Raw genomic sequence first — 16,870 nt, forward strand, 5'->3', positions numbered from 1 at the left:
TGAGGGGAAGAATATGCTCAGCCTTGCTGCTTCTTTGCAACCAGTCTTGCAGAATGGGAGCAGCGCTGTGCAAATTATTTGTGTGATGGAGAGGGGAATCTACCTTTCATTCTTTGCATCCTCGAGTGGGCGTGCAAAATACGTAGAAACATACTTATATAACTGTCTTGACCTCCCTCCTTCGTCTCTCTTTTCCTCACTTCCTTTTTTTTCTTCCCCAATTCTCTTTTTGATTTGTGCTGTGAGAGGAGAGGGCTCCTTAGGACTGAGCTTCTTCCTCTGATGACAAGGAAAATTGTAGGGGAAAACAATCAACTCTTGTACAGGGGCCAAAGGCAATTCCTTTGCCTTTGAGGATTCCTGGGATGAGGGAATGAGCCAGGAGCTCTTTCAGGCGAGGAAGGGGAGGGGAGGTGTATGAGTGGTCGGCCACTCACTCTCCCAGGCGCAGCTGCTTCCGCAGAACCCAGGCTGCGGGACGGCTGAGCTGCTGCGAGCTGAGGTGCCGAGGCCCAGGACTCAAGTGCAGACGTTACAAAAATCAACGCCAATTTAAACGGGGAGATTAGTTTAACCTTGGAATGTCACTTTGTATGTTTCAATACATGGTCCATTATTTACTCTCCAGGAACGTCTCACTCAGGGCCCCCCTTCTCTCTGTGCTTATTCGCGACAGCCAGACCATCAGGCATGCGATGAACTGTAAATTGAAACAAGCTCAGTATCCCAAAGCGGTGGGGGTGGCCTGCTGGGGACATGGCCAAGTGCAAACAGGCATCTCATTCACCATGGCACACTTGGCCCTTTCTTTTGTGAAGCCGAGGGTGAAGAGGTGGCGGTTACAACCCAGAAAGGTGCTCAGTGTAGGTGCTGAGAAGGTGGGCCCTACCTCCATCCATCCATCCTGGTGGGACCTCCCTGGAACAGCCCTAACTATTCTCAGAAGGAAACAGTCAAGTATTTGGAAAGTTACCTTCCATTAATTCCCAGGCGGGTCTAAAGCCTTCTGATGTTAACTGGTAATGGTGTTTCATTTGGGGAAGAGATGCTATGGTCGCCCCTCTTTACCCAGCTGTGCTCCAATTCTGAAGTCACCTTCTGAGCACAGGTGGACTAAACACCTGTGAGCCTCAGCCCTGTAGTAACAATGGTAGTAACAATAGCTGGAGTTCTTTTAGGTGAGTCAACAGCTAAATTCAGAGAACTGGTTTGCTGTTAGCAAGACTCTCCACTCACCTTCTCCGGTCAGCCTCATTTTGGCGGAAATAAAATCTTAAAGGAAAAAATTTATGTTCTCAACTTCAGATTCTAAAATATAAATGCGCTACATATCTTCATTTAAGGGAAAACTGACTCGTTGGCAAGATAAACTATATACAGAAGTAGCGTTGAGAGACTTGTAAAGAGATGAGCATGAAAAGTTTTGCAAAGGATGCAAATATCTAAGTAGCTGAGTAGCGACTTGGTAAATTTTATACCAAGGGTGGTAGTAATACACAGTGTTCTTTAAGTTTTTTTTAGCTGACACTGTTATATCAGAGCCAACTCATTCTCATTATTTTGAAGCATTTATAGGAGATCCTATTTTGTACCAGTAGATGTCATTACAGAAATGCAGTGTATTTTAATTGAGTAATTTTAGATATGCTTCTCTTACTTTTTTTCATGTGGGCCAAGCCTTATGGTTGTGAAAAAGCTAGTACAGAGAGATCTATACAGAAAATGTTTACTAAAGGATCATAAAATATACCTCATATGTTCCTGCTAATACAATATTCCCTGGAAAATCTAAGGAATGAGAAAAGTTAAGATAGGATTATGCAGGAAGTGAAAGAGACTTTCCACACTTTTGATTTTAAATTTATCAGCCACAAACGATCCACGTCTTCATGCTGAACTTAATCTGATGGAAGAATTGGGATTTCGAATTAATTAGCTTGTCATTTTCTGTGCACCTGCTGCCTTCAAGGCCTCTGCTGGCACAGGCACAGAGTGTTTCTTTGGGTTTTTAAACAGAGGAACAACAGTAGCCAGAGGAATCTACAGAAAGGGAGACCAAGAACACAGGACAGACATAAAGGGGAGTTTCTCCAAATTTGCAGCTTATTAGTGATAAACTATGATGTAATACGGGATCCGAGTCAGTGGCCAGAATGCCCCCCACAAAGCGATCAGACCCCAAATATGTGCTGAATGGTGAGCCAACCAATGGTCTCACTTAGGTCTCTGAGTCACACTCGGTTGCCCACACCCATTCTTCTCCGTCTGCTGTGCTTCCTTGTAGAATTGGGGGCAAAACTGTCTTGCCTTTTGGCCGTCAGATCCTTCCATGTCATATTCCATCCAAACCAATGGTAATTAAAAATCTTGGTGAAGTTAAAGTGGCTCCTTCCTGAAAGGTGGGAGACTTCAGTCTTGACCCATAGTATGTAAACCTTTGCTTGAGATTTTAGTGTAGCACCTGTTAGTTTGGTAAGAAATCTATCACCTGTTGCACTACCCAGAGCTCTAAGGTAGCAAATCATCTCTTTCTGCCCTCAGGGAAACCACATATATGACGCTATCAATGGTGAAACATGTCTTTTACATTAATTTTTTGCATGAAATTTTGCAAACTTTGAAATAAACTTTTTAAAAGTAAAGATAGGGACCTCCCTGGTGGCACAGTGCTTAAGCATCCACCTGCCAAAGCAGGGGACACGGGTTCGAGCCCTGGTCTGGGAGGATCCCACATGCCACGGAGCAACTAAGCCCACGAGCCACAACTACTGAAGTCTGCACGCCTAGAGCCCTTGCTCCGCAACAAGAGAAGCCACCACAATGAGAAGCCCGTGCACCGCAACGAAGAGAAGCCCCTGCTCGCCACAACTAGAGAAAGCCCGTGCTCAGCAACGAAGACCCAACCCAGCCAAAAATAAATAAAGATAAAATCCTGGTTTTGTAAAAAGATGCTGATCAAAATACTTTTTTGGAAACATATTTTCATTATGGAAAGATGTTAAGTATATGTGATTATGTTTCAAAGTCTGAGCAGTTAGCAATTAAGTTTATTTTATTTTTCAAAAACACCATCACATAAAATCTCTGTATATATGATGTGAGTGAAAGAAGCCATACCTTGTGATAATATCCATCAAGAGTCTGTCGCATTCCTTGTATTCCAGGAGGTCCCTGTATTAGAAACAAATCAAAGACATACGTAAACATTTACCAAAACAATGTGTATTTAAATAATGTATCTAAGAACTCTTAAAATCTCACAGGTAAGAAGAAGGGAGTGTCTGTTCGGTCAAGTATTCTAATTAACAGAGAATCACATGGACATTAACTTATCTGGTTCTTAAACGTGTTTCTAGGTTAAATCCTGCATGGATCCAAAGAAAGGTCCTAACTGGGAACACGTAACATTTTACTAAAAGGTCGGCCATCAGCATATTCCTTATTAAAAGGAATCTTACCCATAAAACTCCTCAAGGGAAGAGGCTGAAGAGCTTCAGTTTATGTTTGACACTTCTTATAGGGCTTTTATCAATGAATTATGGAAATGTATGCGCACGTGTTATTACCTTAAAAAATAAGGGAAAAATATTTTTTTGCTATTGCTTTACTTTTTTGAATTAGTTGGGTGAAAATGGGCTTCCCACGGACTTTCAGGCCAGAAAAAGATATCTGCTATATAACCTTGGGCTTAAGACATTTAAATACATGTAGTTTTCAGAAGATGTGGAAATATTCACGAAGCACCATGCTGAGCTTTGGGTGGGTAGGAAGGAAGTAAAGACATTTGTCTGTCCCTAAAACTTCCAGGAAGAGAAGCGTTCTCTGAGTTTTTCAGGGATTAAATTTTGGGGAAAGGGGTGTAAGAAAATGCAAAGATTAACATGATTTTAATTTAGGTAGTTCAGGCCAAAATAGATTCAGCTATCTCAGAAAAGAGACTGCGTATTTCATCCGCACCTCTAAAGCTCTTAGGAAGAGAGAAAATGTTACAGAAGCAAAGTTCTCAGAAGATAAGACACTGAAAGATCGTGATTCAGCCAACCAAAGTCACTATTATACAAAGATTATTATTTTAAAAAGGGAACGAAAGCTTTGGAAAGTGAAGAAACATTTTAAGGAATATCTGCTAGCTGCACTCACTGACATAGGTAACACCTTAGGTTATCTTGAAAAGATTAATGTTGGTCAACGTTTATGACGGATGTTTCTTAGGAACGGCCTGTGACAGAAGATCTGACATGAAGGCTTTACTTTGTGCCATTAAATGTTGAGAACAGCAAGATGTAGTGATGGATGATGGAAGGAGGCTGACATAACTCGTGAGAAAATAATAGGCCTTGTGAGGAACGGAGCTGACTATGGTTGGAAAGACAAACGACGCTGTTACCTTGCTGGAATCAAAACAGAGCTAATGTCAGAAAAGAATTCTCAAGGCACTATGTATTTTTCAGGTTCTTTTTCCATCAGCCAGCTTTGTGTGACGTATTCCAGGTCAGGTAGTTGAAGCGAAGAGGAAAGCAATTACTGAGTTGGGGGTTGTTTCACAAAGTTTCCGGCCAAGAAGGTGCAAGTTAGGAACTCACTCTTGAAACTCAGGAGACATGAGACTCCATACACATTGATCCTTCTGCAACTATTTTTTTTTTTTTTTTTTTTTTTAGCAATGTATTCTTTTTTTTTTTTTTTATTCACACACACACACACTGTATTTTATTTTTACAAGACATAAATAGACTGACACCAAGCATTGTACATGGATGACCACAACAAAAGCAACAATGATTGCAATTACCAAACATGAAACACACTCATACTATGTCATAATATTGACATTCAGTCCAGTAATCCTCCACTGTAACAGCTCCTTTACTTTGCAGTGAAAATTGATTTGTATATTCTTTGCCTCTGAGTCCTTGTGGGATTTTTTTTTTTTTTTTAATTCAGACAGAAAGTCACAAAAATTATACTCATCCTCATCAGTTCACTCAGTCCCATGTAATTAATTTTTTTTTCATCTTGATCTTTTGTTAGCACTTTTATGAGTTCATCAGTTTTTCATTAGAGTTCTGAAAATGCTTATTCATTCAGTTCAGCAGTACAGTCAGTTACCAGAACCTGTACTTGTCAGAGTCTTTTCCATGAATTTCTTGAAGATGAAACCCTTTTATAGGAACATATTTGCAAAATCATCAGAGTACACCCAGGACTGTCTGTAAATGACAAAAGACTTAAAAATGACCACGGTTAAAGATTTGATGAAAGTTCATAATAATGCAGTTGACAAGAAAATTAGTTATTTCTGAGATATACATTTTAAAGTAATAACTAGGATTATTACTTATAACATTATACCAGAACATATAAGATTTTTAGAAATTTCATGTAATGTCTGAAACATTTATATTAACATATTTCCATACATATTTCCATACAAATACAAATATAAGATTTTTAGAAATTTCATGTAATGTCTGAAACATTTATATTAACATATTTCCATACATATTTCCATACAAATACAAATATAAGATTTTTAGAAATTTCATGTAATGTCTGAAACATTTATATTAACATATTTCCATACAAATAACCCAATGAAAGTTTAGTATTAGTCGTTTTGTTTGTTTTTTTATACTGCAAGTTCTTATTAGGCATCAGTTTCATACACATCAGTGTATACATGTCAATCCCAATTGCCCAATCCAGCACACCACCATCCCCACCTCACCGCAGTTTTCCCCCCTTGGTGTCCATATGACCATTCTCTACATTTGTGTCTCAACTTCTGCCCTGCAAACTGGCTCATCTGTACCATTTTTCTAGGTTCCGCATACATGCATTAATATACGATATTTGTTTTTCTCTTTCTGACTTACTTCACTCTGTATGACAGTCTCTAGATCCATCCATGTCTCAACAAATGACTCAATTTCGTTCCTTTTATGGCTGAGTAATATTCCATTGTATATATGTACCACAACTTCTTTATCCATTCGTCTGTTGATGGGCATTTAGGTTGCTTCCATGACCTGGCTATTGTAAATAGTGCTGCAATGAACATTCGGGTGCATGTGTCTTTTTGAATTACGGTTTTCTCTGGGTATATGCCCAGTAGTGGGATTGCTGGGTCATATGGTAATTCTATTTTTAGTTTTTTAAGGAACCTCCATACTGCTCTCCATAGTGGCTGTATCAATTTACATTCCCACCAACAGTGCAAGAGGGTTCCCTTTTCTCCACACCCTCTCCAGCATTTGTTGTTTGTAGATTTTCTGATGATGCCCATTCTAACAGGAGTGAGGTGATACCTCATTGTAGTTTTGATTTGCATTTCTCTAATAATTAGTGATGTTGAGCATCTTTTCATGTGCTTCGTGGCCATCTGTATGTCTTCTTTGGAGAAATGTCTATTTAGGTCTTCTGCCCATTTTTGGATTGGGGTGTTTGTTTCTTTGATATTGAGCTGAATGAGCTGTTTATATATTTTGCAGATTAATCCTTTGTCCGTTGATTCCTTTGCAAATATTTTCTCCCATTCTGAGGGTTGTCTTTTCGTCTTGTTTATGGTTTCCTTTGCTGTGCAAAAGCTTTGAAGTTTCATTAGGTCCCATTTGTTTATTTTTGTTTTTATTTCCATTACTCTAGGAGGTGGATCAAAAAAGATCTTGCTGTGATTTATGTCAAAGAGTGTTCTTCCTATGTTTTCCTCTAAGAGTTTTATAGTGTCCAGTCTTATATTTAGGTCTCTAATCCATTTTGAGTTTATTTTTGTGTATGGTGTTAGGGAGTATTCTAATTTCATTCTTTTACATGTAGCTGTCCAGTTTTCCCAGCACCACTTATTGAAGAGACTGTCTTTTCTCCATTGTATATCTTTGCCTCCTTTGTCATAGATTAGTTGACCATAGGTGCGTGGGTTAATCTCTGGGCTTTCTATCTTGTTCCATTGATCTATGTTTCTGTTTTTGTGCCAGTACCATACTGTCTTGATTACTGTAGCTTTGTAGTATAGTCTGAAGTCTGGGAGTCTGATTCCTCCAGCTCCATTTTTTTCCCTCAAGACTGCTTTGGCTATTCGGGGTCTTTTGTGTCTCCATACAAATTTTAAGATGATTTGTTCTAGCTCCGTAAAAAATGCCATTGGTAATTTGATAGGGATTGCATTGAATCTGTAGATTGCTTTGGGTAGTATACTCATTTTCACAATGTTGATTCTTCCAATCCAAGAACATGGTATATCTCTCCATCTGTTGGTATCATCTTTAATTTCTTTCATCAGTGTCTTATAGTTTTCTGCATACAGGTCTTTCGTCTCCCTAGGTAGGTTTATTCCTAGGTATTTTATTCTTTTTGTTGCAATGGTAAATGGGAGTGTTTCCATAATTTCTCTTTCAGATTTTTCATCATTAGTGTATAGGAATGCAAGAGATTTCTGTGCATTAATTTTGTATCCTGCAACTTTACCATATTCATTAATCAGCTCTAGCAGTTTTCTGGTGGCAGTTTTAGGATTCTCTATGTATAGTATCATGTCATCCGCAAACAGTGACAGTTTTACTTCTTCTTTTCCAATTTGTATTCCTTTTATTTCTTTTTCTTCTCTGATTGCCGTGGCTAGGACTTCCAGAACTATGTTGAATAATAGTGGTGAGAGTGGACATCCTTGTCTCGTTCCTGATCTTAGAGGAAATGCTTTCAGTTTTTCACCATTGAGAATGATGTTTGCTGTGGGTTTGTCATATATGGCCTTTATTATGTTGAGGTAGGTTCCCTCTATGCCCACTTTCTGGAGAGTTTTTATCAGAAATGGGTGTTGAATTTTGTCAAAAGCTTTTTCTGCATCTATTGAGATGATCATATGGTTTTTATTCTTCAATTTGTTAATATGGTGTATCACATTGATTGATTTGCGTATATTGAAGAATCCTTGCATCCCTGGGATAAATCCCACTTGATCGTGGTGTATGATCCTTTTAATGTGTTGCTGGATTCTGTTTGCTAGTATTTTGTTGAGGATTTTTGCATCTATATTCATCAGTGATATTGGTCTGTAATTTTCTTTTTTTGTAGTGTCTTTGTCTGGTTTTGGTATTAGGGTGATGGTGGCCTCATAGAATGAGTTTGGGAGTGTTCCTTCCTCTGCAATTTTTTGGAAGAGTTTGAGAAGGATGGGTGTTAGCTCTTCTCTAAATGTTTGATAGAATTCACCTGTGAAGCCATCTGGTCCTGGACTTTTGTTTGTTGGAAGATTTTTAATCACAGTTTCAATTTCATTACTTGTGATTGGTCTGTTCATATTTTCTGTTTCTTCCTGATTCAGTCTGGGAAGGTTATACCTTTCTAAGAATTTGTCCATTTCTTCCAGGTTGTCCATTTTATTGGCATAAAGTTGCTTGTAGTAGTCTCTTAGGATGCTTTGTATTTCTGTGGTGTCTGTTGTAACTTCTCCCTTTTCATTTCTGATTTTATTGATTTGAGTCCTCTCCCTCTTTTTCTTGATGAGTCTGGCTAATGGCTTATCAATTTTGTTTATCTTCTCAAAGAACCAACTTTTAGTTTTATTGATCTTTGCTATTGTTTTCTTTGTTTCTATTTCATTTATTTCTGCTCTGATCTTTATGATTTCTTTCCTTCTGCTAACTTTGGGTTTTGTTTGTTCTTCTTTCTCTAGTTTCTTTAGGTGTAAGGTTAGATTGTTTACTTGAGATTTTTCTTGTTTCTTTAGGTAGGCTTGTATAGCTATAAACTTCCCTCTTAGAACCGCTTTTGCTGCATCCCATAGGTTTTGGGTCGTCGTGTTTTCATTGTCATTTGTCTCTAGGTATTTTTTGATTTCCTCTTTGATTTCTTCAGTGATCTCTTGGTTATTTAGTAACGTATGTTTAGCCTCCATGTGTTTGTCCTTTTTACGTTTTTTTCCCTGTAATTCATTTCTAATCTCATAGCGTTGTGGTCAGAAAAGATGCTTGATATGATTTCAATTTTCTTAAATTTACTGAGGCTTGATTTGTGACCCAAGATGTGATCTATCCTGGAGAATGTTCCGTGCGCACTTGAGAAGAACGTGTAATCTGCTGTTTTTGGATGGAATGTCCTATATATATCAATTAAATCTATCTGGTCTATTGTGTCATTTAAAGCTTCTGTTTCCTTATTTATTTTCATTTTGGATGATCTGTCCATTGGTGTAAGTGAGGTGTTAAAGTCCCCCACTATTATTGTGTTACTGTCGATTTCCTCTTTTATAGCTGTTAGCAGTTGCCTTATGTATTGAGGTGCTCCTATGTTGGGTGCATATATATTTATAATTGTTATATCTTCTTCTTGGATTGATCCCTGGATCATTATGTAGTGTCCTTCCTTGTCTCTTGTAACATTCTTTATTTTAAAGTCTATTTTATCTGATATGAGTATAGCTACTCCAGCTTTCTTTTGATTTCCATTTGCATGGAATATCTTTTTCCATCCCCTCACTTTCAGTCTGTATGTGTCCCTAGGTCTAAAGTGGGTCTCTTGTAGACAGCATATATATGGGTCTTGTTTTTGTATCCATTCAGCCAGTCTATGTCTTTTGGTTGGGGCATTTAATCCATTCACGTTTAAGGTAATTATCGATATGTATGTTCCTATGACCATTTTCTTAATTGTTTTGGGTTTGTCTTTGTAGGTCCTTTTCTTCTCTTGTGTTTCCCACTTAGAGAAGTTCCTTTAGCATTTGTTGTAGAGCTGGTTTGGTGGTGCTGAATTCTCTTAGCTTTTGCTTGTCTGCAAAGCTTTGATTTCTCCATCAAATCTAAATGAGATCCTTGCCGGGTAGAGTAATCTTGGTTGTAGGTTCTTCCCTTTCATCACTTTAAGTATATCATGCCACTCCCTTCTGGCTTGCAGAGTTTCTGCTGAGAAATCAGCTGTTAACCTTATGGGAGTTCCTTTGTATGTTATTTGTCGTTTTTCCCTTGCTGCTTTCAATAATTTTTCTTTGTCTTTAATTTTTGCCACTTTGATTACTATGTGTCTCGGCGTGTTTCTCCTTGGGTTTATTCTGTATGGGACTCTCTGCGCTTCCTGGACTTGGGTGGCTATTTCCTTTCCCGTGTTAGGGAAGTTTTCGACTATAATCTCTTCAAATATTTTCTCTGGTCCTTTCTCTCTCTCTTCTCCTTCTGGGACCCCTATAATGCGAATGTTGTTGCGTTTAATGTTGTCCCAGAGGTCTCTTAGGCTGTCTTCATTTCTTTTCATTCTTTTTTCTTTAGTCTGTTCTGCAGCAGTGAATTCCACCATTCTGTCTTCCAGGTCACTTATCCGTTCTTCTGCCTCAGTTATTCTGCTATTGATTCCTTCTAGTGTAGTTTTCATTTCAGTTATTGTATTGGTGATCTCTGTTTGTTTGTTCTTTAATTCTTCTAGGTCTTTGTTAATCATTTCTTGCATCTTCTCAATCTTTGCCTCCATTCTTATTCCGAGGTCCTTGATCATCTTCACTATCATTATTCTGAATTCTTTTTCTGGAAGGTTGCCTATCTCCACTTCATTTAGTTGTTTTTCTGGGGTTTTTTCTTGTTCCTTCATCTGGTGCATAGCCCTCTGCCTTTTCATCTTCTCTATCTTTCTGTAACTGTGGTTTTTGGTCCACAGGCTGCAGGATCGTAGTTTTTCTTGCTTCTGTTGTCTGCCCTCTGGTGGTTGAGGCTATCTAAGAGGCTTGATGGGAGGCTCTGGTGGTGGGTAGAGCTGACTGTTGCTGTGGCGGTCAGAGCTCAGTAAAACCTTAATCCACTTGACTGTTGATGGGTGGGGCTGGGTTCCCTCCCTGTTGCTGTGGCGGTTAGAGCTCAGTAAAACCTTAATCCACTTGACTGTTGATGGGTGGGGCTGGGTTCCCTCCCTGTTGGTTGTTTTGCCTGAGGCAACCCAACACTGGAGCCTACCGGTGCTCTTTGGTGGGGTCAATGGCAGACTCTGGGAGGGCTCACGCCAAGGAGAACTTCCCAGAGCCTCTGCTGCCAGTGTCCTTATCCCCACGGTGAAACAGAGCCACCACTCGCCTCTGCAGGAGACCCCCCAACACCAGCAGGTAGGTCCGGTTCAGTCTCCCCCAGGGTCACTGCTCCTTCCCCTGGGTCCCGATGCACACATTACTTTGTGTGTGCCCTCCAAGAGTGGGGTCTCTGTTTCCCCCAGTCCTGTCAAAGTCCTGCAATCAATTCCCTCTAGGCTTCAAAGTCTGATTCTCTAGGAATTCCTCCTCCCGTTGCCGGACCCCCAGGTTGGGAAGCCTGACGTGGGGCTCAGAACCTTCACTCCAGTGGGTGGAATTCTGTGGTATAAGTGTTCGCCAGTCTGTGAGTCACCCACCCAGCAGTTATGGGATTTGATTTTACTCTGATTGCGCCCCTCCTACCGTCTCACTGTGGCTTCTCCTCTGTCCTTGGACGCGGGGTATCCTCCTTGGTGAAGTCCAGGGTCTTCCTGTCAATGATTGTCCAGCAGCCAGTGGTGATTCTGGTGCTCTCGCAAGAGGGAGTGAGAGCACGTCCTTCTACTCCGCCATCTTGGTTCTAGCAATGTATTCGCTTTTAAGTAGAGATGAATTGGAGTCTTCCTTTGATAGTAGACAGTCTTCCCTTAGGGTCTCATCAGTGCAGCTTGAGGTTATCCCATCTGAGGCCAGTGAGCTGGGATAGTTTTCGATCATTTACCATCAGTCATTGAATGAGGGCTTTTATTTCCCTTTGCCTTCCTGCTCCGTCTAGTTTCACTTGCTTCCCGGGTGCAACGTAGAGGCCTCGGACCCGGCACTTCAGAGTTCCTAGTGTGAAACGGCTTTGCCTGGCCTCTGCAACTATTTTTAACAAGGCAAGGAGAAATCTTAGATACCGTATGTAGTAGCATCAAAGGTAGCTTAGGGGTATCTGCATAGCAGGCACTGGGTGAATGGTGAATGTGTATTGATCATAAGGTCAATTAGATCAAAGACTAGTGATGTGGTAGGTACATTTAGCTTCAGACACATTCGTCTTAGCTAAAAGGGAAAGGCTTAACAAGTGGGGCTCCTGAATACAGCAGATCAATTAATAACGTCTGTCAACTAGAGCAGAAGAATCCATCAAATAATAATGGCACACATATACGTAGTGTGTATTGTGAACCAGGCATTACACCGAGGGTTTCAAATAGACTAACTCATTTCATCTCTACGATGACACCACGAGGTATGTACCATCATTATTTCCAATTCAAAGACACAGAAAAATGAGCGTTTGAAATGGTTAACTGGCCCAAGGTCACACCCCTGGTAAGCGGCAGGGCTAATATTTAATGGAGGCAGCCTGGCCCCAAACTCACTTCTTATTTGCTCAATTCTTGTAACTTAAAAGCAGATTCTCAGCCTAAAATAATTTTTGCAGGAATTTTTAAAATTATGCTTATGGAAAGGAAAACTGTCCCAGTATCCTGCTCCAGCCATACAGATACCACGGCTCTGCCCTATTTGTGTTGGACTGGGAGACACAGGACGCACGAGTTAATGGGATAAGTAGACAACTACACAACAGCTTTAAAATGCTCATGAGCTCCGGGGAGACACACCTGTTCATAACCCAACTGTGCTCGCGTGTAATTACCGGAGCGGTCCATCAGCCTGGCGTGGGGAGAGACCCTGATGTAGTTTCCTACTGCAAAGGACCATGCCTGGTCTGATGAAGGGAATTAAAGATACATTCAGCTTGGGAACATATATGCTCGGTAACAGTTTAAAGCATTTAAAAAGGGTTTTTTTTGTTGGGTTTTTTTTGGCTAAAATCTTGCTAGAAGTGGAAGACAGAGAAATATCCTGTCTGCCACCAGCGTCATCAGATGCTAGTGTGAAAATGATCAACTGTTTGCATTATCAGCTCCTTAGATTTCAGTTTGGGCTACAGATTCCCAACGTTTAAAGGATGGGAAGAGTTCTGTGTTAAAGCTTCTTCGGTCCTGGTCTTGGCCGCACTTTCACTTTTCAGCCAGTTCATGCAGCATGCGGAGCTCGAAGAATCCACTTTTGCCTTTTTTCCCTTCCCTGGTCTTTGCTGCGAACTCCCTGTGCCCGTCAGGGCTGGGCCTTTGGGTCAGCTTCAGCACACCCTTGACGTTCTGAATCAAGGTCTCCGCAGCTCCTCAGCCACTCTGCTCCCTCTCTGGCCCTCCCTCCTGAACTGTCTTCCTTCCTCCCTCTTCTCTGACAGCATCCTTCAGCTCTCCATAACTGCTGACTGAGCCTCCGTGCGCCATCTGGGTACCACTCATCTCCACGCACCAACACTCTTCATTAGGAGCTCTCTCATTAGGGGCTCCTTTCAGGACTCACAAATACATATTTTCAGGTTGTACACAACTGCCTTCTGGCCCCGTGGGTTTCCAATTAACTTTGCTAACCACCTTTGAAATACCACAAACCTCTATGAAGAAAGTTGCACTAATCAACTTTTTCCAAAACATGCTAAAAAACAGCTTTGCTATAAGAAGAGATAGAAAGTTTGTTATTGAAAAGTCATTTGGGCTAATTTTCAAGAAATATTTCTAACTTTCTAATGGCTAGTAGAAAAGGCAAAGATCGGTAATTATTTTTCTGATATTAAAAAAATTATTAGGAAGCCTAACCTCATTCATAGGAATGGTAAGATGAGGCATATTTCAATAATACAGTAATTGCTGAGAAGGTTAATGTAAGAATGAGTTTTTCTCTTATACATATATTCTATCTATAACATTATATATAAATTAGTGAAGCACATTTATACTGATTTATGGTGGTTTGAGTACATGTCTATCTTTCCAGTTGGAATGAAAACTCCTTGAAGACAGGAGTTTCAATCTTTTTTATCTTATCATAACATATAGTACCCTCATCCCAGTATTTGCTGAATTCAATAGAATCTTTTGCAAGAAAAATTTTGAGGGTATAGCCAATTTCTTGCTTGTTCGTTTTGATTTCAGTTAGGAATGGTAGCAAACTGAGCAGGGGTCTTGCTGCTTCCAAACTCACAGAAGACAGGGCCAACAGATGTAGATTAATCTAAGAATCTGGCTAACTAACTGAAAACAAAGCTGCAGTGAGCTCCAGTTAAGTAGAAAAGAGCTTATGGATGGATTTTTGACCAGAATTACAACATGGAACGTTGTCTCCAATTCTGAGAGAAAAATCAATAAGTACTCTTTAGAAAATATTTGGGAAATCAATTTCTTTTTCTTTTAAACACAGATCCTTTTATTTATCTTAAATATTGGCTGTAAATGAATTTTTTCATTGTCTCTTGGGATTTAATTAACTTAAACAGTTGTAATTTTAGAATAGATTGTTTTTCAGAGAATGTTTCTGCTACAAATTTTTAGTGGCTAAGGAGATACCAGCACTCCAACCTCTCCCCCCCAAAACTGCTGAAAACTCTCAAATTGCAAAATATGATTTCTGAAGCAAGGAGGGGATTCATTAAGTGTTTATACTATGGTCATATTTCAACACAGAGAGCTCAAGTTCTCCTTTACGGGATTACAGTGGGGATGTGGGCCAGATAGCACATATTAGGTGAAATTTAAGGTTCCTGGGAAGGGGCTCTTATTTCTGAAAATGTCTCACCCACCTTCTGGTTTATGCCTGCCTAAAACTTCATAAAGAAAGACTGGTTTATTTGGTGTTGGGTTTTATCACCAGCTCGAACGCAAGTGTTCTTGGGAGATGTAATACTAATGTTTCATATTCATACAGCTCAGCATAATTCTAAATACGTTTTCACTTATATTTTCTTAGATGGCAGGGTAATGTGACTGCAAAACACATCATCTTATTTGATTCTCATAAAGACTATGTGAGATGGGTATGATTATGTTCTCCATCTGACAGGGAAAAACTGATAGATTTACCCCCAAATCATGCAATAAACAAATGGTAGAACCAAGTATAAGAGTTGTTCCACTTGAATATATTCTTATGGACCATTCAGTAAGTATTTCCTGAGAGCAAGTTGGATGGGACAAAAAAGGGGAGGAGTAATGGGATGTTATATGGCAGGTGGGACAGGAGAAAACAGCACCGAGGGAGGAGAGGGTACAGAAAAGGGGGGAGTGCAGATCCTGAAGACTGTGGCTTCGCAGCCCCCCAGGCCTTTGGCACTCACTTTCTGGCATGAGGCTCTGAGAAATGTAGTTAAGTCTTAAGACGAACTTTGATTGTAAAAAGTGGGACTCAGAGGAAAAAGCTATAGGACGATGCTAATCAAAGAACTTGGAAAGGTATCAACACTTTTGCTTTAGAAATGGGAGGTTCTGGATTAAATCCTGGGAAAGAAAGTAAAACATAATGAGCAGGTGGCAGAGAATGATAAAATGGGGTAATGATAAAAATATTAATAAATAACAATAGTAACCCTTGGAACGTAGTAACTGTGTGGCAGGCACATATGTTATTGCATTTTACTTTTACAGCAATCCAACGAGGTAGGCATTGTCCTTATTTTACTTATAACAAAAAGTTTACTATCTTACCCAAGGTCATACAACCAGCAGACAACAGCTAGATTTCAACCCAAGTTGGCCTGACGCTATAGCTTTGATATTTTAACTCTTTCCTTTATCTGCCTCACAGTGAGAGGGATGACAGATAGAGAAGAAAAAAAAAAAAATCAATCATCTTAAATCTGGTTAAAAACATCAAGTAGGGCATTCAAGGGTAAAAGATGGCAGATCTATTAATGAGAGACAAAATCTACAAGGGCCAAGCACAGGGAGCTCTGGGACACAGTGTAGATGCACTTTTTCAAAGACTGGGCAAGAAGAGATCAAGAGGAAAGTGACCAGAATGGGAGGAGGGTGAGGATAAGAGAGAGGAACCACAGGCAGATACAAGAAATGTTAAAATCAAGGAGGGCTTGGATTAGAGAGAGGTGAGAGGGAGACTTCTGAGAGGGAAAAGGAAAGAAGTTGGCAATCTTGATCAGCATCTTAAGTAACTTTTGAAGTTCAAATGGTAACAAATGAGGGATACAGTCTTGGCATTTATGAGATGGTAGAAGAAAAACAAACACAAAAATGGTCAGAGTTGGTGGGAAAAAGACTAGAAACAAGAGAGTAAGATTGCTTAGGGATCATTTTGATAGGCTGAAATTCCTACGAGCATGAAATTGCAGTGGATGAACAGTCATGGGAAAGTAGTCACACTTAGTAAGAAGATGAAATACCCTTCAAACAAAACTACAGTTGTGCCATTGTGTTCTTGTGGAAGAGAGATTTGTGTATTGCCATGTGGGATCTGAAGGATTTAAGTGATACAGCAATACACTGGTTCAAGCATTGGTCAAGGGCATCTTCTGGGGACTTCCCCTAAAAAAGGTAAGAGCAGTTTCGTTAGAAGCCAGCAGCCAACGTTTATTCTTGGTGAATCTCTGGAAATTCTGAGAGCAGCAGTGATCTTCTCTTGTCTCAGCCAGGTCCCCCCTGCCCCACCCCAGTGGCATATACCTGCACTATACTTTGAAAGATCCTAAGTGTCTCCGTCTGAGATATTGCCAGCAACCCTGGTTCAGAAGTGCAGAAGCAGCGCGATTAACAGGTGAAGGATTGCAGCTAAGGCAGCTTCTGGGTCCTGAATGAGAATTTTTCACATCTGCCACTTTGGACATTTTTCAAATGCATCCCTCTGTGTATTCCAGAAGTGCTCACTTGAGCTGGGCTTGTCTCTTCTGGCCTGCACACTGAGCTGTGTAATTGAGGGAACTCAAGCAGAGGCAGTTCATGGTTGTATGAATAAGCAAAATACTCAATATGTGACCTGACTGTTTTGCAAAATTCCACAGCGCCCGGTTTCACTTGTCATTTTGGAACAGGAGTGGGAGGG

General features: G+C 40.1%; 1 protein-coding gene across 1 annotated transcript in view; it reads right to left on the reverse strand.

The window, feature by feature from the left end:
- The window catches only part of COL19A1 (collagen type XIX alpha 1 chain), a 363,922-nt gene that overhangs the window by 88,957 nt on the left and 258,095 nt on the right, over positions 1 to 16,870 (reverse strand). The window contains exon 16 of the mRNA XM_036871237.1: positions 3,118 to 3,171. Within this exon, the coding sequence (XP_036727132.1) occupies positions 3,118 to 3,171 (54 nt within the window). The remainder of the gene's footprint in view (positions 1 to 3,117; positions 3,172 to 16,870) is intronic.

The sequence above is a fragment of the Balaenoptera musculus genome, chromosome 12 (genome assembly GCF_009873245.2).
Source record: "Balaenoptera musculus isolate JJ_BM4_2016_0621 chromosome 12, mBalMus1.pri.v3, whole genome shotgun sequence".
NCBI classification, from domain to species: Eukaryota; Metazoa; Chordata; class Mammalia; order Artiodactyla; family Balaenopteridae; genus Balaenoptera; species Balaenoptera musculus.